This window comes from Mchenga conophoros, linkage group LG15 (genome assembly GCF_057382185.1).
Source record: "Mchenga conophoros isolate Kocher_MC1m ecotype Shallow Benthic linkage group LG15, M_conophoros_male_GT1.1, whole genome shotgun sequence".
Lineage (NCBI taxonomy): Eukaryota > Metazoa > Chordata > Actinopteri > Cichliformes > Cichlidae > Mchenga > Mchenga conophoros.
The window spans coordinates 29,263,485-29,289,770 of record NC_140540.1 but is presented as its reverse complement, the minus strand read 5'-3'; the positions used below and the strand labels follow the sequence as shown (position 1 = coordinate 29,289,770).

The following is a 26,286-nucleotide window of genomic DNA, read 5'->3' as shown; positions in this document are numbered from 1 at the left end:
TACTCTGTTCATCTGAAACTTCTCGCATCTTCAGAATGCAAAGCAGGTCATTTGTTAAATGTAACAATTCAACACACATTAGTCAACGCTCAAAGCAGAGAGAATGTATTTGACTGAGGGAGCAGTGCTGAAAGATATACACAGTGAGGGGAAAAAAACATTTTCATCACAATACACTGTTCCACCTTTATTTGCACCATCTTTCAAGAAATCACATAACACAAGAGAGTTGCAAGTTACTGCATGATTGCAATATATAACAGGTAATCAAAACAAGGTACTCAGTGTGCAATACACTTGAAACACACAATTGTTACTCACTGGAATGGCACAGAACTATCGACACACATTTGTTATACAGTCTCATCACTACATGTGAGTCTTGATTAGGGATGGGTATCGTTTAGGTTTTATCCGATACCAATACCAAACTGGTACTTTTGAACCGGTGCTGGTGCTTAAACGGTGCTCGAACCGGTGCTTGAACCGGTGCTTAAAGAATGGAGAACACAAAATTGGTCCAAAAACCTCTCATGTTCAGCTGTTTCTTGTAAAAAGATAACAATGTTAGCCTTTTCTGCAGCTATAGGGGATTTATGGCATCACTCTTGGCTGGAAGCAGTGCTTAAACAATGGGAAAAAACACCAACTTTGTCCAAAAACATGCCATGCCATCATCATCCAGGGCAGGCTAGGGGCCAGGACTCTAATCTTCAGGTTTTTGGGGGATGTTGCTAACTCCGGGTCGATAACAGGCAACCGACCCGCAGTAGATGTGCTCGGTGCTCGGTCTCGCAGCAAGTCATCAAATACGGCGCAGGTGTTACCTCCTTTGCACAGTATCAGCTTAAAGCACTTGTTGCAGGCTGCTGAGTTTGCATCTTTTGCTGTGAAGTACAGCCAGACTTTTGACCGCTTCGCTTTGGGCATTTTTAATCTGTAGCTCTGCTCTAAAAGAACGTACGAACCGGGGCCCGCCTACTACGCTCACAAAGGTAAAATGATTGGCTAGAATCCAAAGTGTGTGACATCTCAGGAAAAAAAAACACCGAAATAAAGCACCGAAATGTGCACTGCTTTTCGGTCTGGTTACTACCGTTTATGTCAGAACCGGTGCCATAATGGCAAGACCCATCCCTAGTCTTGATGCATGCTCAATCATCCAGGTACGGAAATTTCCAAAAGTTGATTCTGTTCATCTGGACATCGTTTACAGTGGGAGAAACGTTTCGTCACTCATCCAAGTGACTTCTTCAGTCTCAGCTGACTGCAGGTTTTCCCAACCTTATAAACAGTACATTTGCACAATGACTGAAACATTTCTTCCACTGATGTTCAGATCAATGGAATCAACTTTTTGGGCACTATATGTGAGCCTTTTGACAAGACATAGAAATGTATATAAAAGCAACATTTTATATCACGTTTGATTTTCTTTGGAGGACACAGTGTCATGTGCATACAGTGTTTGTATTAGACTAACAGACCTAGAGACCAGTTGGAAACTGCACAAGAGAAAAATAAGTATTTGCCAACCAGTTGCAAGAGGTTGCTCACTGTCGCTGTGAAATCTACATCTGAACCCCAGGTTGCCATATGGTTGCCAAATGATCTATACTGTAGGTCTGTGTGACTGACACCTTAAAGAGCTTTTGAAATGAATCATTAGAATCACAATTTGAGACAGAAAAATAAAATAAATAAAAATAATTTAAGTTGGGCTTTTAAATTTAAGTTAGACTAAAAATGAATATAGTAAACCTACAAATTCTACTGACATTGGCATAAGATAAAGGTAATCTTTCCCACTGTAGAGTTTTGAAGGTAGTCAAACCACACAAACAAAATAACCACATGTGCCTTATGTATGGTGTCTCATTACTGCCAAAAATATCTCAATTTCTAAATATTTTGCTCTGGTATTATCATTATTAGTAGTAGTAGTAATACTGATAACCGTTTTTCATCTTTATCAATTGATTTAATGTTGTTTTGACTTTTTAATGTAGTTTTAGTTCTGTTACTTGCTCAAAACCACATTACATCTATATTTTACTGTATGCCAATAAACTGCATTACAAACATTCAAACGTTTCAAATTCCCTGTTCTTTCTGCAATACAATTTACACATTTTGACCTCATTCTGAAAAGTCTAGCAAAACACTAAAACAACTAACAGCCAATACCTGAGATTTATCTCTAAGCCAAACAAGACACCAATACAGTCATCATTATCCGACAGGCCAGGCATTCAGGATTTCAAATAATTCATTTGCAAACTTCGTAATGGATGCGAAAGATTTTACACATGAACTGAGGGGCAACCAGATGACAACCTGTGTTCGAATTTTTCTCTGTGCATAATCATCAGCTGGATCATTCCTGACTCTTAAAGAAAACTCACCCATGCAGACACAACTGAAATCACAACATCTTTTCAAAAACAAAAAGAGGAATGAAGAAATAGAACAGTTCTCTCAAAAGTATTTAAATAAATTTAAGCCAATGTAATATGTACACTATAAGTCAAATAATTCATAAATACGTCAACAAGCATTTATAGATGCAGGTAGGGAGCTAAAAACCTACCAAGGAAACTGAGAACAAAGGAGAACCAAAGGTAATCTAATACAACAGCCTGCAATATACACCACGTTTTGAATACCTCTGTGAAGATTTTATCAAGAATATATATTGTAAAGTGCAGCTGGTTATGCACAATATAAAAATACATTAAAATACAAAAATACAATGCAGTCCCCTACATCCAATCGTATAAAAGAACGCCTTGATTGGATTTGACCGGATTGGGTTGCTCAAACTGTAAAATTGTTGCCGACTGGCTTAATTATACTAGTTTTCTCTGTGTTCTGAACTTAAAAATGGTCTAGTTATAAAGACTTGATTAAAAAGAAAAAAAGTAATAAAATAGGTACATTCTGTGAGTGGTAAACCTCATTTATTGGCTTTCAGCTTTCTAGCTCTACATGTGCCATATTTAGATGACTTGTAGAGAAGCTAACTGTGATTGACACTGGCGTGTTTTTGTTGAGCACAACATTGGACTGAACATTGTGAAACAAAAGGGTCAAATACAGGGGGTGCAGAATTATTAGGCAAATGAGTATTTTGTCCACATCATCCTCTTCATGCATGTTGTCTTACTCCAAGCTGTATAGGCTCGAAAGCCTACTACCAATTAAGCATATTAGGTGATGTGCATCTCTGTAATGAGAAGGGGTGTGGTCTAATGACATCAACACCCTATATCAGGTGTGCATAATTATTAGGCAACTTCCTTTCCTTTGGCAAAATGGGTCAAAAGAAGGACTTGACAGGCTCGGAAAAGTCAAAAATAGTGAGATATCTTGCAGAGGGATGCAGCAGTCTCAAAATTGCAAAGCTTCTGAAGCGTGATCATCGAACAATCAAGCGTTTCATTCAAAATAGTCAACAGGGTCGCAAGAAGTGTGTGGAAAAACCAAGGTGCAAAATAACTGCCCATGAACTGAGAAAAGTCAAGCGTGCAGCTGCCAAGATGCCACTTGCCACCAGTTTGGCCATATTTCAGAGCTGCAACATCACTGGAGTGCCCAAAAGCACAAGGTGTGCAATACTCAGAGACATGGCCAAGGTAAGAAAGGCTGAAAGACGACCACCACTGAACAAGACACACAAGCTGAAACGTCAAGACTGGGCCAAGAAATATCTCAAGACTGATTTTTCTAAGGTTTTATGGACTGATGAAATGAGAGTGAGTCTTGATGGGCCAGATGGATGGGCCCGTGGCTGGATTGGTAAAGGGCAGAGAGCTCCAGTCCGACTCAGACGCCAGCAAGGTGGAGGTGGAGTACTGGTTTGGGCTGGTATCATCAAAGATGAGCTTGTGAGGCCTTTTCGGGTTGAGGATGGAGTCAAGCTCAACTCCCAGTCCTACTGCCAGTTTCTGGAAGACACCTTCTTCAAGCAGTGGTACAGGAAGAAGTCTGCATCCTTCAAGAAAAACATGATTTTCATGCAGGACAATGCTCCATCACACGCGTCCAAGTACTCCACAGCGTGCCTGGCAAGAAAGGGTATAAAAGAAGAAAAACTAATGACATGGCCACCTTGTTCACCTGATCTGAACCCCATTGAGAACCTGTGGTCCATCATTAAATGTGAGATTTACAAGGAGGGAAAACAGTACACCTCTCTGAACAGTGGGCTGTGGTTACTGCTGCACGCAATGTTGATGGTGAACAGATCAAAACACTGACAGAATCCATGGATGGCAGGCTTTTGAGTGTCCTTGCAAAGAAAGGTGGCTATATTGGTCGCTGATTTGTTTTTGTTTTGTTTTTGAATGTCAGAAATGTATATTTGTGAATGTGGAGATGTTATATTGGTTTTACTGGTAAAAATAAATAATTGAAATGGGTATATATTTGTTTTTTGTTAAGTTGCCTAATAATTATGCACAGTAATAGTCACCTGCACACAGAGATATCCCCCTAAAATAGCTAAAAGTAAAAACAAACTAAAAACTACTTCCAAAAACATTCAGCTTTGATATTTATGAGTTTTTTGGGTTCGTTGAGAACATGGTTGTTGTTCAATAATAAAATTATTCCTCAAAAATATAACTTGCCTAATAATTCTGCACTTCCTGTATGTCACTTGAACAACAGTAAACATGTACACACACATAAAAAACCCAGTGCTTTCAGAAGTGTCTTATACAGTCAAAGTCATCTCTGCCTGTTAAAAAACAAACCGGCTCAGTTTTACATATTTTATAAAACTGCATTTAAACATTTATAAATCCATGTTAAAATTGATTTTTTTCCTTTGCTGAAGTGACACAATTTGACCAAAGGTTAAGTGAACTTGTGATCGTTTTTTTTTAGCTCCTAAACGTGACCAGCATATTGGTTATGGGTGAAACTAACCACCTTTAAAGGTCATTTTTGTAACCATCATCTGCAAATTCTGACAAAAATGTTTACCACCAACGGACGTGTGCGGCTGTTCTTTTAACTTTACATGTTTCTTTTTAATTCTTCTCCCAGTTCATTGAGGGGCTTTGACTTTTCCTAGCCCATTCTAAATAATATGTCTTAACAACTTGCTTTGACTCACCTCACAAACTGCAAAATCTTGTGGTAAAATTGGCTTTTACACTGAAATATGGCCCAGCTCTAGTTCAACTTCAGATGATTGACTATTGTGTTGATAGAATACACAGATGTTTCGAACATTAAGTCAGAGCAGCTTATTTCTTCAAATTCTATTGAGTAAAAATAAATTTCTTTAAAATCTCTTTAGCAAATTTTAAAACCTTATTAAAATACATACATTTAGAATCAGTAGCTTTAAAGATAAAGCTGTTCTATAAAGGAAAACTCCACATTACATCTTGCAATGTAAGGTAAATAACATTTATGTGGCTAAAGAGGAAACACAGAAAATGAATCCAAGAATGTAAGTTTCTCAAAGCAAGAAACCAGCGTTAAAAACACTATGTGCATTTAATTCTAGACTGGAAGAGAAAGTGGCTGCTGAGTCTCTGCATGGTGTCCCATACCACCCGCATCCCTTTATTTTTGATGTAAGACATTTTTGCTTTAATAAACATTTTTATTTATTTATTTTTACCACAATCCAACTTTTGGTGATCTGTTAAATTAAAGCCCTAAAAACTAAAAGGTACCTATAAGTCAAAGCGAGGTTCCAGAATCCAGCAACTGATCTATAACTTTTTTTTTTTTTTTTGCTATTTTGCTCAGGAATCTGCTACATTAACCACGATAAGAGACATACATAATTAGCTCTTAAAGTCATACATTAAAGGTAAAAACAACAAAATAGTAAATGCCATTTTGTAACATGTCAATGTAAATAAGCCAAGACAAGTCCTTTTCAAAACTGCTAGTAGAGCAGAGCGATATGGCCAAAAATATTTATCACGATATAGATTTGAAAATTTGCGATAACGATATAACTGACAATATAATTGATGCGAGACAAAATACAACTCCACAACATTACTAGCGCAAAAAAAAGCCCATCCATTTATTTTCACTTAAACAAGCAGCTGTTTTTTATGTGCATTAAACCTATATAAAAATTTAACAGTGCAAATGCAAATTCTTTGCTGAAAGTTTAACCAAAAAACATTTCCAGTAGAAATGGGCTGACATATCCTGAGCATAACCATGTATAATATCCACTGAAGTTAAAAACAGGTGCTTTGCAACATTAAACTGCAGTGTGCCAAATAAAAAAGTCAAATACATATTTTTCGGACCATAAAGTGCACAGGATTATAAGACACATTAAGCGGAACAAAGCAGTCAGATAAATCAAACTTAATTCAACTCATTCTTCTTGCTTCCTCCACTTCTGTACCATTGATTCCTGACTGAAGTTTGGTCCGTTTACAGCATCCTGCCATGCGATTGCATTTGTCTCTAACTATCAGGAACCTTCACGTTAACTTTTATCGAGTGGAAAAGTGAGCGTTCATCCTCCAGCTTCACTGTTTATGTTATGCTAACATAGCTGTGTCGCTAGCGATCACGTAGCACATCATTATATACCAGCTAGCCCAACTTCAGTAACCTTACAAATGTCACTGCTGTTTAGTTTCCTGTCTTCATTTATGTTGGAAGTGATAGCAGAGCTGTACGTTTGAATTTTTTCAGAAATCTCTCAGTCAGAACATGCTATATCATGCTTAGGTAACTAGCAAAACTAGCGAGCTAACTTCTGATAACTTCCTGCTAACTTCTAACTCTGTTAAATGTAATAAATTCTGTTTTCATGGATGCCTGGATGTTAAACTTCATAGTTACGTCTGGTAAAGCAGCAATGCTGATCGTTTTATTAAAGATGAAAGAATTTAGACAGTTTTTAACTCTCAGTGATGCTGCAGTGTTCGTTTGACGGAGTTTAGGACCCAGATTACTCCCAGATTTACAAGCACCTTAGTCCGACAAATACGGCAATAACGACTGCCCGCTTGCATGTTCTACAAAAAACAAAGTGCTTAGGTGTGTATTTGACGGACAAACACCAAACCAGTTCCACACCACTGAAGTTGCACCATTTTTACAAACCACTTCTGATTCATCCGTTTCACTCAACGATCCGCTTTCTCCCTTCTTATTCTCCGTTTCCGCCATGCTTTTTCAGCCATGTGTATGAAAACAAAAGCACTGCGCATGCGCCTTTTACCCATATTCTATCGCGATATTTTATTTTCTTATCGTTGCCTAACATTGTACCGGTATTACCGTGAACGGTATACAGGGAGTGCAGAATTATTAGGCAAATGAGTATTTTGTCCACATCATCCTCTTCATGCATGTTGTCTTACTCCAAGCTGTATAGGCTCGAAAGCCAATTAAGCATATTAGGTGATGTGCATCTCTGTAATGAGAAGGGGTGTGGTCTAATGACATCAACACCCTATATCAGGTGTGCATAATTATTAAGTAACGTCCTTTCCTTTGGCAAAATGGGTCAAAAGAAGGACTTGACAGGCTCAGAAAAGTCAAAAATAGTGAGATATCTTGCAGAGGGATGCAGCAGTCTCAAAATTGCAAAGCTTCTGAAGCGTGATCATCGAACAATCAAGCGTTTCATTCAAAATAGTCAACAGGGTCGCAAGAAGCGTGTGGAAAAACCAAGGCGCAAAATAACTGCCCATGAACTGAGAAAAGTCAAGCGTGCAGCTGCCAAGATGCCACTTGCCACCAGTTTGGCCATATTTCAGAGCTGCAACATCACTGGAGTGCCCAAAAGCACAAGGTGTGCAATACTCAGAGACATGGCCAAGGTAAGAAAGGCTGAAAGACGACCACCACTGAACAAGACACACAAGCTGAAACGTCAAGACTGGGCCAAGAAATATCTCAAGACTGATTTTTCTAAGGTTTTATGGACTGATGAAATGAGAGTGAGTCTTGATGGGCCAGATGGATGGGCCCGTGGCTGGATTGGTAAAGGGCAGAGAGCTCCAGTCCGACTCAGACGCCAGCAAGGTGGAGGTGGAGTACTGGTTTGGGCTGGTATCATCAAAGATGAGCTTGTGAGGCCTTTTCGGGTTGAGGATGGAGTCAAGCTCAACTCCCAGTCCTACTGCCAGTTTCTGGAAGACACCTTCTTCAAGCAGTGGTACAGGAAGAAGTCTGCATCCTTCAAGAAAAACATGATTTTCATACAGGACAATGCTCCATCACACGCGTCCAAGTACTCCACAGCGTGCCTGGCAAGAAAGGGTATAAAAGAAGAAAAACTAATGACATGGCCTCCTTTTTCACCTGATCTGAACCCCATTAAGAACCTGTGGTCCATCATCAAATTTACAAGGAGGGAAAACAGTACACCTCTCTGAACAGTGTCTGGGAGGCTGTGGTTGCTGCTGCACGCAATGTTGATGGTGAACAGATCAAAACACTGACAGAATCCATGGATGGCAGGCTTTTGAGTGTCCTTGCAAAGAAAGGTGGCTATATTGGTCGCTGATTTGTTTTTGTTTTGTTTTTGAATGTCAGAAATGTATATTTGTGAATGTGGAGATGTTATATTGGTTTCACTGGTAAAAATAAATAATTGAAATGGGTATATATTTGTTTTTTGTTGAGTTGCCTAATAATTATGCACAGTAATAGTCACCTGCACACACAGATATCCCCCTAAAATAGCTAAAAGTAAAAACAAACTAAAAACTACTTCCAAAAACATTCAGCTTTGATATTAATGAGTTTTTTGGGTTAATTGAAAACATGGTTGTTGTTCAATAATAAAATTATTCCTCAAAAATACAACTTGCCTAATAATTCTGCACTCCCTGTAATATGGCCCAGCCCTAACTGCTATAGTACTTTTTTAACGCAAAAAATGTAAAGGTCATTAGTCATAACTATAATCTTCATTCTAAAAAATTAACAAATGTTAAAATATGTCAAAATATGAAGATACAGACTTCAAGTATGCCTGACATGCAAGACTTTAGCAACAATCTGCGAATTAGTAATCTATTTATCATAATTATTAGATTTATTTAATCAGAAATGATACCTCAGCCCATCTCAAAAGATAATTAACACTTCATTATGAGGACTTTCCTCAGGTGTAAGACTCATATTATCAATCGATCAACCACTTTGTCTCCATCTTTGTTTGCCAGCACAGTGAAATTTGATTTACTCTAATGATGCAAGCAGATCTGATTCCACCCACTCGATCTATTTCATTTCCAGGTGACTCTGCCGTTGAATGTTCAGAGCATCAAAGAGATCCTGTGTTTGCCAGTGGAGAATCGACCATTTCAGTCTCATTTCTTCACCCATAACAAAGTAGCTATTGTGGAGTTAAGCTGTGTAAGCTATTAATGCTAAAACAAGTAAAGCACATTTCTAACCATTGGTTATATTCCATCCTGAAACATACATGTGACCTTTAAACATAAATTCCATAAACATTTTCATAAATGAGAGACCTCAAGTATGTGCAGAAACATAAAATAATAAACCAAATACACCCAAGTTGAGAAGATTGCTGATAGCAACATGCTTCTAGTCATAATTTTTGAAAAACGCATTGACAGTTTTTCACCCTCTGGGGCCTAATGGGAGATTCATGGTACCATGTTTATATCTCTTTGGGTAGGTATTTGGCTATGCTAAGGGAAGGAATACACAAGCATGACTAAGGTCATCACTGATAATGACTTAGAACTCACAGAGTTAGATATAAATGACTTCCCAATGCTTGGATGCAATTCTATTAGCATATAAGTAGCAATGGCAAGCAAGCAATTGCTAGCTAGCCAATTAACTGCCAGCAATAGCACTGTCTCACACGATGCTTAAATTAGACGTCTTCTCAGTCAACTGAGAGATGTCACTCTCGTTTATCTATAAGTATGAAGCTACAATTGAGAAACAAAATTAGCTTAACACAAATGTACAAAAAATGCAGTCAAGGAGAAAAGGCTAGATGAAAAGTCTAAAAGTTGAAAATCTAGTCTACAGAGAAATCAAAAGCTGACTAATTGAAATCTCAAACTACATCTTTAACAAATGTTACAATTGGTTTTAGTACACAACTGCCCAAGAAACAATAATTTATCACCTTTGACTTATGAACTGGTACCTGGATTAAACAAGTAGTAGTAGTGTTACTTGTTGTTCTGCTAAGATAAAGCTCATTGCCTCTGAGCTATAATTTCATACTTATTACACATGTACAAGATTTTTTTTAAAATTTGATTCTCAGCATTACTCTTTAATGAATCCTGTTATTTCTTGCATTAGCAAAAAAGACACCCAACAATGAACACAATAAAAATGGTCCCTGATTTAACTATTATTATTTCTGTGCCCATTACCACAATATTGAAAAATAGAACTAAAAAAACTTTAGGTGTTGTCACTTTAAATGATTGGTTTCTGCAAAAATTCACTACAATTAGATAAATTGGCTTTGTTTTAAAAGTAACAATGTTAGTTTAACTACTTTTATGAATCAAAGTGACATAACCGGTTCTGTGTAGTAAAAAGCTGAAGAAAACATAGAAAGTAAGGTGATCCAGTACCTTTTGCTTTTGATATATATTTACAGTATAGAAGCCACACGTGTAAGAGTACGAAGGACAACAGTAAAGATACTTTGAGCTTGAGGCCACACTGGCACATGACTTACATGTGCTAAGGTTGTTGCAGCGTTAAATTGCAGTTGAGCATTTGAAATATGCTTAAATTAAACCTTTGAAATATTTGTAATAGTTTTACCTTTTTTTTCTCCACCAAAAAAGGTATATCTTAAGTTTTGGGTTGACAGTGGCGAAGAGCTGGTAGCAAAAATGCTGGTAAGTCAGTAAGATGTGCATTGTTTGCTAATAACATTGACAAACAATGTGTCTGTAATAATGGGGGGGAGGGAGCTGAAAGAGTGGGTTTATCACATGCACACTGCCAATGTAAAACAACACCATTCAAGTGACCACATGGGAAGAACACCACATAGGAAAGATGTTTTCCAAGTAAGAAGTTGGGAGCTGAGGGTTACATGGATATCCGGTGTGGGTGCAAAACCAAGCTGTGATACTTGGGAACAAATGTATGCAGTCCATAATGTGACAGAAAATGTCGAGAGTGATTGGTAGAGCACATAGGACAGGGAACAAGTCCAACTGTCCAAAATACAAGCGGTAAAAAGAAGTCATGTAGCTTCACATTTGTCTCACACTTCAATGTGGACCTCTTTGGCTGGTGGTGTTTCTTTTAATGAGCCAGAGATGGCATAGAACCTGCAGAGATGTGAACATATGATAGAATAGTCAGACCAAAAAAGCTCACCAATATACAAGCAAAAAATAAAAATTGGGAAGCAAACCTTTAAGTATAAAACTTTTAAACTATCTAAGGTCATTGTTTACCAGTAGGGTTGGCTTCGGTTTGGTTAATGTCCACTTTTCTGTCAATTTGAAACACCCAAATGCAAAAGGTTTCAACAATAAAAACTATAATCAAAAGATTTGGGATATTATCTGAAAGTTTAACTAGCTTCTTTTAGCTGCCCCCAAGTACATAAGGGGGGCAGCTAAACAGGTAGTTCCACATATATGATCTGATTTTTTACACCAGATGCCCTTCCTGACGCAATCCCTAAAGGCTTGCGTCTCTACTTTATGAAATGTACCTATTTAGCATGTGGCTAAAATAAAACTCATTCCTAACCTTATAGAGGTTGCTCCAAAACCTAAGGCCCCAATCACACAAACCTAGAGGTCAGTGGGCAACCAGACCACCTAGAAACCACAGGTCACAAGAGAAAAATGAGTATTCCCTGACCAACTGTAAGTTGTTGCTAAAGGTTGCTTTTCTGTGTAGTGCTGTGAAATAGATTGCTATGACCTAGTCACTCAGGCCTAGAAACCAGTCACTGGCCCTCTAATAAGCACTGATTACTAGGGAAAAATCTAATGTTCCAGATGTGGCCAGCTGGCAGGTGACTGGGGGCGGTTCCATACTGTCACTACGTGAAACTGGTCAAAAACAGAATACATTGCAAAAATCTCCCTGTGATTGTTTTGATCACTAGTAGTAGGTTGCTGAGGTTGCCCATAGTTGCTTGTACCCTTACCGCTGTAACCAACAAATTTCATAAGGTCCAACATTGACTTTCATGGTAAATGGTCTTCATGGTCTTTTGTTTCCAGTTTTCATCACATATTTCCAAGTTTCTTGCTGCTGCTTGCTGATTAGTTACTAAGTTTTACAGACAGGCTGGCATGGCATGGCAGACAGGCTGGTATGTGCCATGCAAACTATCATTGACAGCAATCCGCTAGTCACCAAAGCAATTGCAAGGAGATTTCAGGTGCACCATACTCTTTGATTTGGGATCTGGGATTTCTCCCAGTCAATGAATACACATTCTCTCCCAGTGACCGGAGGTTGCCAGAGGGTTGCTGACTAATCTCAAGGCCTCAGCATTAATCCTATATTTTGTGCTAAACACTTTTCTGGAAATAGTTTTGAGCACAGATTATTTTCTTTGAATCCTGATTGCCAAGGCTTTGTTCGACTCCAAAAGAGGTTTTTGAAAGGGTGAAATCCTATAACCATGATCTGTTCTGGGCTAAAGATTGTTTTCTAGCAGAAAGCATCAAGGAAAAATTTTCCCACTGCTAAAACATTTCAGAAAATGTCTTTATGTATGTATAAAGGCTAGTTTTACCTTGACTTTCTAAAATGCCTTTGTTTCTTCATAACCTTAAAACAGGAGGCTGAGATTTTCAGGTCCACAAGCTGGTAGATAATGGGATTGTACATTGCGGAGGATTTGGCCAGCAACGTAGGAACAACAGACACAGGGATGGGCACTGAGTCTGGCTCACCAAATGCTGACACCACTGACACCACTGCATAAGGGATCCAGGCTATCAAGAAGCCTGTGCAGATCACCATTGCCACCTGGACACAAAATTATATTCTGATCATAAATTTGGACTGAGTAGCACTCAAAAATCTTTGCTCTTTGTTCCACTTCCATGATCACTAATGTTGGACCTACCTTTGTGAGTTTCATCTCAAGGGTGTGGCTGTTTTTGATGCGTGCATCATAATGTGAAATTTCTTTAGCAGATGACTTGACCTTGAAGATGATCATAACATAAGAGAAGACAATCATCCCTGCAGGGAGTATAAGACAGAAGAACAAAATGGCCATGACGAAGCTCTGGCCAGACACTGAGGCTTGAGCCAACCACCAGTCCAGGGTACAAGAGGTCCCAAAGGGCTCCGGAGCATAATTTCCCCAGCCCACCAGGGGCATTGTGGCCCAGAAGGCTGCATACACCCATACAAAGGCCAGGCACAGGAACGCGTGGTGGCGTTTTAGCCATGCACCTAGGATTGGAGAAAGAAACCCCAAGACTAATGTTGGTTAAATGGTACATTTTGACTGCCAGACTAATTTTCTATGCCACAAGTGAAAAGGATTCAGAGCATTAGATGTAGTAAGAGACTTACAAAAATTCCTAGAAAAATACTGAGTATTAAAAAAAATAATCATCTGTAGTCAATGACTCTTCACATCAAAAGGTATGTTGTTGACATCAGTAAACAAAAAAAAAGTATTAAACTACTGTAGTGGAATATTTTAATTCTGGGATCTTACACATTTGTATTATTGTGTTTGACTATGAATGACTGAAAAGGAATTTAATTTAAAAGAATTACAATACAGTGTTATAACGGCTTAGCTGTGGTTATAGGCTAATAACAAATACTATACTCTGGAGGCTAAAAGCCCCATCCCTTCACAAAACAGTGCAGTGGAGTGCTGCACTGTTTTGTTTCACAAAACACTGCAGGGATCAGATGATGGGGAGCCCCCCTTAATCTGATGTTTATGATGGGGGGTTCCCACACCATTATAGTAATGTACACTATAATGGTGTGGGAACTGAATGGAAATTAAAAAGTAACGGGAGCACTTACAGTAGATCATGAACCTAGATATTTGTGCAATACAGGCTTACAGATGTTTTGTTAGAGCATCATTTATGGCCTATAACTCATGTGAAGGTAAATCTAAACCTTGTCAAGAAATGGCCAGTGATTCAGGAATAACTCCTTTTATTAAATTGTGATCATTTAAATACGTAGTTATAGTCACAGGTTTGGATCTAGACTGCAGACCTATTCATATCTTTTTTACATGAAAATCAACAAATTCAGTGGTCCCTTGTTTATCACAGGAGTTACGTTCTAAAAAATAACCCGCGACAAGTGAAATCCGCGAAGTAGAGCCATTTTTTTACAATTATTATAGATGTTTTAAGGCTGTAAAATTCCTCACTACACACTTTATACACTTTTCTCAGACAGGCATGGAAATGTTCACACTTTTCACCCCAGGTGCCTTTGACGGTGAAAAACGTTTCGTTGACGTTGTGTTTGTTGGACATAAAACTTACAAACATACAGTACAGCACTTCAGAAACACACTGCTAGCGATCAAAATATTTATGTAAATTTGACAAGCTGAACACATTCTGTACTGTACAGGAGACACAGCACGAGATTGATTGACAATGGTCTACAGCCAATCAGTACCCAGAACACCATGCGCTGTAAAACAAACAAACAAAAACAACATGCATAATTGCACAAAAAAAATCTGCGAAACAACGAGGCCGCGAAAGGTGAACCGTGTTATAGCGAGGGACCACTGTACATATTCCAGGTTTGCAACATCTGTACATGTTAAATGAAATTAGCATTGTAACTGTGACTGAAAGCATTTATTACAGTTATTTGCAGGGGGTCCATCATAAACACATTCAACAATAAACCTAATCAGAAACTTATATTACCTCAACCATCTAAAAATTTACATTTTAAGAGGCTAAAGCTCAGAGCTAGTCACAAGCCAGCAGCCTCAGTATGAGAAAAAGATCAATTCTAAAAAAAAATTACAGAGATAAAACGGAGAAAAAAGGATGGATGTCTTGTTATGTGGTGAATTTATAAGCATACTGGTGAATTTATAAGCATACTGGAAAATTAAGTAAGTACCTGGTGGTTGCATCTGCTTTTGTTTGGTTAGGTAAAATCTGTCGAATAAGATTCAAGCAACAGCCACTCATTTTCTGTTCATTTTTTTTTTGTACGTCTTTTTGTATGTTTACAGGGGTGGCTGTAGCTCAGGCGGCAGAGCAGGTCACCCACTGCTCGGAAGCTTGGTGGTTCGATTCCTGGCTTACCCCTAGTCTGCATGCCAAATATCCTTGGGCAAGATACTAACCCCATGTTGCTCTCCCAGTCAGGGTATTTTTAATTCTGAGATACTGGCAAAATACTTTGGTTCCCTTTAAAGTATGTAAGTGTATATGAACATCTGATGTTTATGAAAATTTGCTGAGTTGTTAGTTACGCACCATATCGGAGATGGCAAATCTTGAGATACCGGTCCAGGCTGACCACAGTCATTGTGATGAGGCTCCCACATCCAAAGAAGAAGCCTGCCCAGCCATAGAATCGACATCCCTCCCAGCCAAACAGCCAGCGGTGGGATAAACTAGACACAATGAAAAAGGGCTTTCCTGTCACTGTGAGGAAAAAAAATAGGAGACAGAGTAGAAGGAGAAGTGAAAGGGAAATGGAACAGAAAAAGAGAGTGTGTGGGCAGAGAAAAAGGATGAAGACAAAGATCATAAAAGAAGGTAGTGTTGGAGTGGGATGGGACAAAGAGAAATATTTGGTTGAAAATGGTAAACAGACAACATGTACCATATTGAAACATACATTCTATTTTTTCAGGGAGAAAACCTTGTGGAACATATCACAACAGAGCTAAATAGCTGCAGATCAGAAACATGACTGGATGTAGGAGAGCAAAAGATAGAAGAAACTGCTTGAAGCAATGTTGAATGCAAGTAGTATTGGTGCCCCTCAAGGATGTGTCCTCTCACCACTACTGTTCTCCCTCTACACTAACGACTGCACCTCCAAGAACTCAGCTGTCAAACTCCTAAAGTTTGCAGATGACACCACTGTCATTGGCCTCATTCAAGATGGTGATGAGTCTGCATACCGGCAAGAAGTTGAGCGGCTGGTACTCTGGTGCAGTCAGCACAATCTGGAGCTGAACACTCTTAAGACTGTAGAGATGACAGTGGACTTCAGGAGACATCCCTCAACTCTGCTCCCCCTGACCATATCAGACAGCCCTGTGTCAACTGTGAAGACCTTCAAGTTCCTGGGTACAACCATCTCCCAGGACCTGAAGTGGGAGACCAACATCAACTCCATCCTCAAAAAGACCCAGCAGAGGATGTACTTCCTGAGACAACTGGGGAAGTACAGTCTTCCACAGGAGCTGCTGATCCAGTTCTACACTGCGGTCATTGAGTCTGTCCTGTGCTCCTCCATCACAGTCTGGTATGGAGCAGCCACTAAACAGGACAGGAGCAGACTGCAGCGGACTGTAAGGGCAGCAGAAAGGATCAGCGGCACCCCCCTGCCCTCCATCCAGGATCTGTACCTCTCAAGAACCAGGAAACGGGCAGGGAAAATCATCACAGACCCCTCACACCCTGCACACAGACTTTTTGATCTGCTGCCCTCTGGCAGACAGTACAGAAGCCTGCAGGACCACCCGACACAGGAACAGTTTCTTTCCCCTCGCCATCTCCCTTCTTAACAGTTGACCTGTCACACTGCTCCCACTGCCAGACTGCAACTGCAGCTTATGTACATTTTGTAGTATTCATTCCACCTCATTCATTTCTGTATTTTATGTATATAAGTTAGATTTGTTATTTATAGTTGGTTTACATAGCTTTGTGTATGTATGTGTAATGTGTATATATAGACACGTGTGTGTGTGTGTGTGTGTGTGTGTGTGTGTGTGTGTGTGTGTGTGTGTGTGTGTGTGTGTGTGTGTGTGTGTGTGTGATTTACATTGCTGTGCTTGAGAGCCACCATCTACCGGAACCAAATTCCCTGTATGTGTCTGCACATATACTTGGCCAATAAACACGATTCTGATTCTGATTCTGAAGTAATGCATTTAACATTGCTGTGTTTGTTGGTGTTGAACTGTAGCTAAAGGTTGGCAAACCCTTTATGTTCGACACTCTATTCCTTCTGCAATGCTTAAATGCTCAAAAGTTAAATGACTCAATTCCTAAACCTAAAATTCAATATGTTATTCTTTATTTACATAATTTAATAATTGTAACTGTCTTTGTAATCTTTTTTTAACAGAGCCTTACCATTAAGATACAGTCACGGTCAGTGTTAGGGAGTAACGGCATAAATGTACCGGCGTTATGTATTTAAAATACAAAACATGAGTAACTGTATTCCGTTACCATTTAAAAAGGTGGTATTCAGAATACAGTACTTTGTTGAAATAAATGGATTACATGGCAGTTTTTCCTGTTTCATATGTTAGGCGTGGAATTTTTGGTAATTCCACACTGGTGGAAACCCAAAGAAAGCATGCATTAAGAGGCTGTGTCTCAATCTTGCGGTCCATGTCACCTCTACTTTCAGCCCGCATAATGATGTGACAAAATATTTTTTAAAATTATTGTTCAAATAATTATTAAATTTTTTTAATTTAATAGGCAGGGTGTGACAGGCATAGCCCTGTGCATAGCCCAGTTGTAAGTAAGCTATTAAGTCTCGACTGCACTGTGTTCGAGTTCTCCCCGAAACAATAAGTTCTGTTGGAGCGGCCTTTCAATGCCTCTCTCTGTCTCTCACTAGCAAAGTTAACCCAGACAACAAAGTAATGCTAGTTTATGAGCTTGGTTATGAGCACGACACGGAACCCGACATATTAGCCAGACTTCCCTTTACTACGGTTCGGAGCCATTTATAAAAGCGCGGAATAGTTTTCTATACGAGATCGCTATAAAAAGTGCAGCCTTACTCAATCTCCACCCTACTGTTACTCATTTTATATTAAGATTTGAGAGTGTGAGAGTGAATGAATAGTGGAATTGTAAAGTGCTTTGAGTGTCTAGAAAAGCACTATATAAATGCAATCCATTATTATTATTATGTATTTTATAAAAAGCTTGCACAAACCTAAGCAATATTTGCATTAATATTGCTTAGATACAGTCATTATAAAGTTCCCAGAAGGATAATTGAATTTTTCCACATATGCTAACCTCACATCCTAATATGGGTTTTAATTATAATACAGCAATCTAACATACTACTAAAAAAAAGAAAGCCATTATATTTTTTTCATCATATACCCAGCAAGGGAAAATAATTTTGATTGCAGCCTTAACAACAGTTATGAGTGCTGCATGTTTAAGCAACAGGAGATAAAAGTTAAACGTGACTTTTCCCTCCATGTCCTGTATCACACATGAGACAGTTCTTGTAACAACTCACTTTAGTTTCTCATTACTGAACAGCAATAAGGAAAATATGATAATACTGACTTTAGCATTAGGAGTAATTCTTGTAATGAATCTTCCGTAAAATGCAGACAGTTTATGTGAAGGTTATGGTGGACAGATAATTGTCTTGGGATTTGAGATCAAAATATCCTTCACACACCACAAGGGCTACAGAGCTCAACACAAAGATCCACTGTATCGCTCACACCACACTGACTTCCTGACTGTTGTGTCAGATTTGGGCCCTCTTCCTAGATAGCTGGATGGGCAAAAAGCCACAGCGTTCCAAGAATCTCTAGTCGGGATTCCAGACATGATAACCCAAATATTCTCTTGGAATCACTGAAAACCAGCAGGGGTTATACACACACTTCCACACCCCTGTTCACTTGCTTCTAGCCTTAACAAGACTTACATATATTTCTCAGTCATGACATGATTTCTACCCCCATAAACAAATAACATTTTTGTTTGCTCTTTGGTTTGTGTAATGTTGACCATTGCTGTCCTAGGTCACAAGGAAAGGATTAATATGTAAATTGTTATTCTATTCAGAGATATAGCAGCAAGGCTGTGGCATGGTAAGACAGCATAAGGACAATAACAAAAGTTATCTCTCAAAGCTTTACATTCTAAAATTCTGCTGAAATGAAACAATCGGTTGATTAAGGGCCAGATTTATTAAGACCTCAGTCAAATAAGCCTAGAAGCTGGTTAACAACCTCCAGTCAACCTCTAGTATCTAATGGGGGATTTTCATTCTGGTGGTGTGAGTGGTGGTGAGTGGTATTTGGAGGCTGCTGGCTGTCATTAGGTGAAAATCTGTGATTGGTTAAGTCTTTAGCAGACTGCCACATTCAGTTTGCATGGAAGACACTGACTCCCCCGTAGCAAGTCAGTGTCTTCACTCACCATTTACTCTCCAAGCTGTATGAAACTTGGAAAAAATGTGATGCAAACTGGAAATCGCAAACTTTACAGAGCTCTCCCATACTCAGCCATCCGGGATAACCAATTCAAGATTCATGTTTTGTATGCAATCCATAGGATTCTTGTCCTCCCTCCAGCACTCCACATTAAGGTCAGCTCATTTAAAAGTTGCTCTCTTACATCAGAGCAGAGTGAAGACCAAAATTATTTCAGGCCAGGCTCTCAACAGTCAGGGTGAAGACAGGGATAAAACTCTGACGTTGCACTTGGACTTCGGAGCAGACATCCCAAAACCCCTGTGCACTGGTTCTGATCACACTCCTCGTGGCAACTACCAGATAACATGATTTTTCCTTTATTAAATTAATGGGAGGTCTAAGTGTTGCTCATGAATATACTGAATATCTTTTAATTGTAATTCATTACGGCAACCAGTTTTTGATGCTACTATCCATCCTAGATTACAAGCACGTCTAAATGACCTCATAATCTTTATTTCTTGCACTGCAAAAAAAATAATTTCAATAATGGAGATTATTCATAATGTTAATGTATGTGTCCTCTAATCTAGAGAAACTGGTCCTGGACTCTTCTTCCGTTATGAATATGACTAAATGTAAAGCTTTCTGTTTTATATTTATACTGACCATTGTGTTATCTTTCAAATGCCAAAAGCATAACTGTACTAGCTTTTGTTTATGGTGTATTGTTTTTACAATGATCAGGGAGACCACAGCATGTCCTTGTAAGGCCCAGTGAAAAAGGCTTAGTGAGAAAGCCAGTAAACCAAAGAGGAATAGTCAAGATTACAACACAGAGGATGGAGCATTATGGAAGGTATAAATATGTAACGATGTTTAAATGAATGTATATGATGGTGATGGAGGTGATGTAATAAAATTATATCACCTCCATCACCACAAATGGTGTCTGATAATGAATTATTTTCACTCATTTTCCAAATTTTAATAATTATGCATGTATTGATCCATAGTTGTGTAAGCTGACAGGAAAGTAATTAAAAGCCAACAGTCAAATCAAAAACAAAAAACACTCTGAGGGCACTGAGGTCTTCTGCTGATAGTATATTTAAATAGTATATATACTGACAGAAAGTTCCTTTTAAGATGAATTAAAAATGCACAAAGGAGCGGGGAATATATTGGGAGGTAATGGTTAATTAGTTTAGAACAAAAGGGCTTCTGCATTTTGGTTGTACATATACTGTATATACTAAAGTATATACTTAGCCACAGTGACTTTGCACAATAGTTATGAGTAGGGCTGTGCAATATGACCAAAATCTCATATCCCAATATAAGACATTTATCGTCCCGACAATGATATATGTCACAAAAATTTTACATTTTCTGTAACTTCTGTGAATCTCGGGCAACTCGGTTTGTGTGAAGTGTTTTCAGCTGGGCATCATGTACCTGGAGTCAAGTGTTTTGACTGATGCACAAAGCTATACATTTTTAGACAGTTGAAACGCCCGCCATTTTCTTTGTGAGTATGTATTACATGGCGTGCTGCGGGAAAAAGCCTGTTCTAATGTTTGAGTCTAAGGTTTATTTTTTTAGCACCTGACGGCTCTTTTTTGCTTCTGATCTGTAAACACTCTGCACACTCTTTCACGTGATTCAGTTTATTTTGAAAAATCTCAACAGGATCTTCAGCTTTATTGTGAAAGGTTTATGTGGAAAATAAACAAGTGGACAACGGAGCCATGCGATGGTTTTACCGTCGTTGTTGCTAATGATAGGGGATAAAAGCAGTCACTTGTCCGTCCGTAGTGTATATATTAAATATAAGAGAAAGAGAGAACTTTTAGAAATTAATACTACAGTGACCATAAAAATGATGAAAAATTCTTGTCGTTTATTTTGCGAAACCGCGAAACAAACGATAGCGTAATATGAAACAATAGACGTTTGCAGATCGTCATCCGATATATATGGTTATATCGAACAGCCCTAGTTGTGAGGTTTTAAGCTGAGTAGTTGCACTGTCATGATGTTTGGAAACTGGATGTGATCAGTGAGGGACCTTCCTGCTTATACAGTACTGTAGAGCAGGGCGATATGACCAAAAATATTTATCACGATATACATTTGAAAATTTGCGATAACGATATAACTGACGATATAATTGACACTAGACAAAATACTTTACAACTCCACAACTTTATTAGTGCAAAAAAAAAAATCAATGTATTTTCACTTAAACAAGCAGCTGTTTTTTATGTGCATTAAAGTTATATAAAAATTTAACAGTGCAAATGCAAATTCCTTGCTGACAGTTTAACCAAAAGGCATTTCTAGTGGAAATTGGCCGACATATCCTCAGCATAACCACGTAACATATCCACAAAACTTAAAAAGAGGTTATACACACACAATACGGTAATATTATGTTGAAGCACAGTACGTATCACTCCGCGAGGCTCCTGCCTACGATAGCCGTAATGCTCCGACAATCCATCAAGCGGTGCGGGTTTGTAGCTTAGCAAAGTCGTACTAAAACATTTGACAGATTTTCGAGCACCGTGTACCACATAAAATCGTTTCAAGGTCAGTAAACACAACCAGAATTCATACAAAAGGCACACGGGATTATAAGGGGCACTGTCAATTTTCAGAAAAATCAAAGGATTGATTTTAAGTGCGCTGTATTTTCCAAAAAACACGGTAATAACGACGGCTCGCTAGCATGCTCTACCAAAAATAGTGTTTTGTTGTGTATCTGACGGACGAAAGCCAAATCAGTTGAATACCACTGAAGTTGCAGCATTCTTACAAACCAATTCTGGTTCATCTGTTTCATTCAATGATCCGCTTTCGCCCTTCTCATGCTCCGTCGTTCCATGCTTTTTCCGCCATGTGCGTATGAAAACAAAGGCACTGCGCATGCGCATTTTACCCATATTCTATCGCGATATTTCCTTTTCTTATCGTTGCCCAACATTATACCGGTATTACCGTGAACGGTATGATAGGCCCAGCCCTACAGTACTGATTTGTTAATGAAATAGTAGGCCCACCCTAAGGCACACCTTTCATATCATTTTTTTTTACCATAATTTAGAAAATCAATATTATATTGAATTTAAAGGCCATTTTTCATAGACTTTTATAGAATTGTGTGTGTTCTTGCAACCAGAAGAGTCTCCCCCTAATGGCCATTAGACAGAATAGGTTTAAGACACTTAAGCATTGTTTTCACTAGCAGACTCAGAAGCTTTGTCAGTTTCTTATTTACATTCTTAGGTAGGGTGACCAACCATCCACTTTTCACGTTCTGTCCGGGGCGTCCGGGGGGGATTTTCGAGATTAATGAAAATGTCCAGATTTTCCTACAGAGGACCCATATGTGTGACGTCATCTCCGAGCAGCTGCTTTGTGAGTGGCTGTTCTGTGCTCACAGACGGGACAGACAGTGTGCAGCAGCGCCTAGTGATGTTTAAAAGATGTCAAAGCACAACTGCAGCTTTTCAGATGAACTGCAAAAAACATTTCCCTTGTACCATCCCGGTACTGGTAATTTCTCTTATAGAGATGAGGCCTTATTTCTGTACCATTATTTAATTCCAGAAGTTTTTAAGTTATTTTTTTTGCCCTTGTTGACTTGTAACAGCCTATATCACATTTTTTTTATTTCACCATTCATTAACTGCACAGAGACGGCATAGCTTAAATATGTTAAAATTTTCTTTAGGCAAACAGTATTATTAAAGTTCTTCATGACTGGGCCAAGTGTCCTCTTTTTTGGAAATCAAAATATGGTCACCCTATCTTAGGTAACAGTACAAAAATCACTTGATAACTATCAGGAAAAAATAAATACTGATGAACAAATTAGATTAAATTTATGCTTAACACTGAAATTTGCACAGTGTAAATTTAAACATTATAATGTCTCATGAGCTTACAGCTGAGATAGAGGTGGGTTGCAAAGTGGCTTGCAGCTGTGCAGGAATTGTAGGCAAGCTAAAGTAGCTGATTTAAGATGCACTATATGTAGCAGTCAACAAAATGTGTAGCAGGCGATTAGTTAAGCTATCAGCTGATGATGATGACCTGCTGTGACTACATCCAAGCCTGACTTTCTGGCCTGACTAAACTAACACTATCGATCTTGAGTCTAAAACTCTATCTCTACACTTACACATATTAATAACCATTTTTTCAGTGATTCAAGTAAAATTGCCTCGATAGGGGAGTGTTTTACAAACAAAAATGTAGATCTTGTCTAGTGAAAATGTATTCTGTGCCTTTTCTGAGACAATTTTCATCAATTACATTAAAAAGACACCCTCAGACCAACAAACATCGTGAACTCACTACTGAATAAAAGGGGCTTTTTATAAAAGGCACCTCACTGCAATCAACTGAATGATTCCACATGCAAAACGAAATAAAGTGAAGATGTGAAAGCATCTGAAGCAGCTCCTGAAATAAGAAAAGATATAGTTGCAGTTGTAGACCAAAAAACCAACAATTAACACATCTATCCATGTTATCTTAGCGATGATCTCAACTGTTCCATCTAAATATTAAATGTTGTTAATTTTCACTGATGCATCGTGGTACCAATATTTAGCATTCTTTCCCAGATCCAATACATATGTAGTAACATTACAGTGAGTTTATCAGAGCTGATTCAATGATAACAGCTGCTGGTGGCAGAAATAACGCTGAACAAGTTATTTTTTTGGCCCCAGGTTTCCTTCTAATCACTTTTAAACTATGCAATTCTCACTCACCCAACCATCCTGCTATTAAAGTTTCCATTTTGCCATATTTCTTTGTTACAAAAATACTTAAGAATGTGGCTTGAGACTAAAATCATAATTTAAAATATTGACATGTACGTGACAAATAAAAGGATCTTGAATCTTGACATCTGACTCAAAATTGAAAGAATCACGAGAAGCACAGAAAAAGAGGACTGACATGAAGCAAAAGGTCCAGGAGTCACACCGTGGAAGAGCCGCTCAGGGCGTATGCACTCGTGTCGTATGAGGCAACCTTCACTGTTTGGGTCACGTCAAGGATGCCTGTCTTTTCTAAACTGTAAAACCATTGTTCAGTTAGGGTTAACTAAGTTGAATTAATGTCCAAACTCAGTTACACATATTTTGTCTTGTCATACTGCCCTAACACTTCCCTTGCATCTAAAAGATTGCTTATTTTCAGGTCTTTCTGGAATCAATCTGAAGTCACCCTCAAAATTAAATCTATAAATAATGCTTCATTTAGCATTTCACTGGTGCAAGAGACTCTCAAAGCAAACCGAAGCCCCTTTCTATTTACTGCATCAATGAATAGATGGTTTTGAATATACATATTGGAATTAGAATCAAAATCAGTTGAGAAGTTCCCAAAGACCCCCATTTTGTTCCCATTCATGTGTAACGGTTTAGGTACTTATTGGTTATCAACCACTGTGACTGAAATTTTAAAAAAAGCTCAATTGACAGTGGCAAAAATAAGACTTCATATTATAGATTGACTTTTTAATGGATATTCTTAACGGCAGAAGCATAAACAGTTTAAACCAGTTTAAAATAAAACTCAAAAAAAGAAATAAGGGGGTAAATAAAGTTGTTACATGTGGCTGTGTGCAGACAGGAATAGGACCCAAGGTGCAGACTCCGGAGACAGTCGTGAACTCAAAACAGCTTTAATATAAAACTCAAAATATAACATAACTGGGGGGGAAAAATCAAACTAAACTTAAACCAGAGGACTGACAGAACACACAGCTAAATAAACGGTAGATCACGACACAGACACAGAGAAACACAGGGCTTAAATACACAGAGGGAGCAATCAGGGAATGGGTAACAGGAGGGAAACACAGCTGGGGCAAATCAGGCCTAACGAGACAAGGGGAAGCGAAACCAGATACATTAACATCAGACATGGACTTTCAAAGTAAAACAGGAAACACATAACACAGACTGAACCAAAGACACAGACTCACATGCAGGCACTACAACAGAGGGAACAGAGACGTGGGACCAGGGCAGACACAGACACTGACTGGACACGGGGATATAGCGGACAGGGGAGACAGCAACTAAGGATTACACAGAGACAAACCATAAGACATAACTCTAACAAAGAAACCAAAGCATAGAAATGATAAATAATATATAAACTCAAAACCCTGGGTCAACGACCCAGGCATCCTAACAAAAGTAGATACTTCTGCCTACTCCTTTTCAAACAACTGAATGGAATGATATTATGGAATGTTGGTGAATGTATATGTTTGAAATAAAAATGAATTGAACTGAACATCCACCTGTACTGTTTTGGACACCACCTATCAACTCGCTGTTAGATTGTTAGATTAGCCAATATAGCTGCAATTAAGTATGTTCGAAAGTAGGGTTAGCGTGCACCTACAGCAATGAACAAATTTAAGTAGTGACCATACGGTGACAGGTCTTAACAGCTAAACTTTATAATGTCATAAAATCTGCCTGGTTCTTTTTTGTGGACCTATAGTTCAACTAATAAGCTAGTTAAGGCTGTTTTCATAAGTCTCTTCTCCACTCTTGAGCATGCCCTCCACTATACACACTTTCACACACACACACACGATTAAACAACAACTTGAGATTAACTTCAGTCGCTGCAAAAAGAAAAAAACTGATCACCATAAACACACACTTACATCTTAGCTATCTACAAAGATGCAGTGAAACTATATACTATAAAATATATGCATAATATTATCTCAATTAGCAAGATATCATAATAATCGATGCCTGAGGTGAGGGACACAACCCTGATCTGCAAAGCACATACTGTAAATTATCCTTGTAGTAGTTGCAGCAGTAAAAATAGTGGCCTTTAAATTGACCATAGTTTAATGTAGTGTATGATATTCCTTTCAAAAATTAATACCTACAAAA

General features: G+C 38.5%; 1 protein-coding gene across 3 annotated transcripts in view; it reads right to left on the bottom strand.

The window, feature by feature from the left end:
- Positions 1-178: 178 nt before the first annotated feature.
- Positions 179-26,286, bottom strand: part of opn5 (opsin 5) — a 72,028-nt gene continuing 45,920 nt past the window's right edge. For all 3 annotated transcript variants that reach the window (XM_085247216.1, XM_085247218.1, XM_085247217.1), the window contains 4 exons: positions 15,441-15,611; positions 13,070-13,404; positions 12,734-12,969; positions 179-11,300 (listed from right to left, as the gene is read on the bottom strand). In XM_085247216.1, coding sequence (XP_085103342.1) covers positions 11,234-11,300; positions 12,734-12,969; positions 13,070-13,404; positions 15,441-15,611 — 809 coding nt within the window. In that variant the 3' untranslated portion in view covers positions 179-11,233. The remainder of the gene's footprint in view (positions 11,301-12,733; positions 12,970-13,069; positions 13,405-15,440; positions 15,612-26,286) is intronic.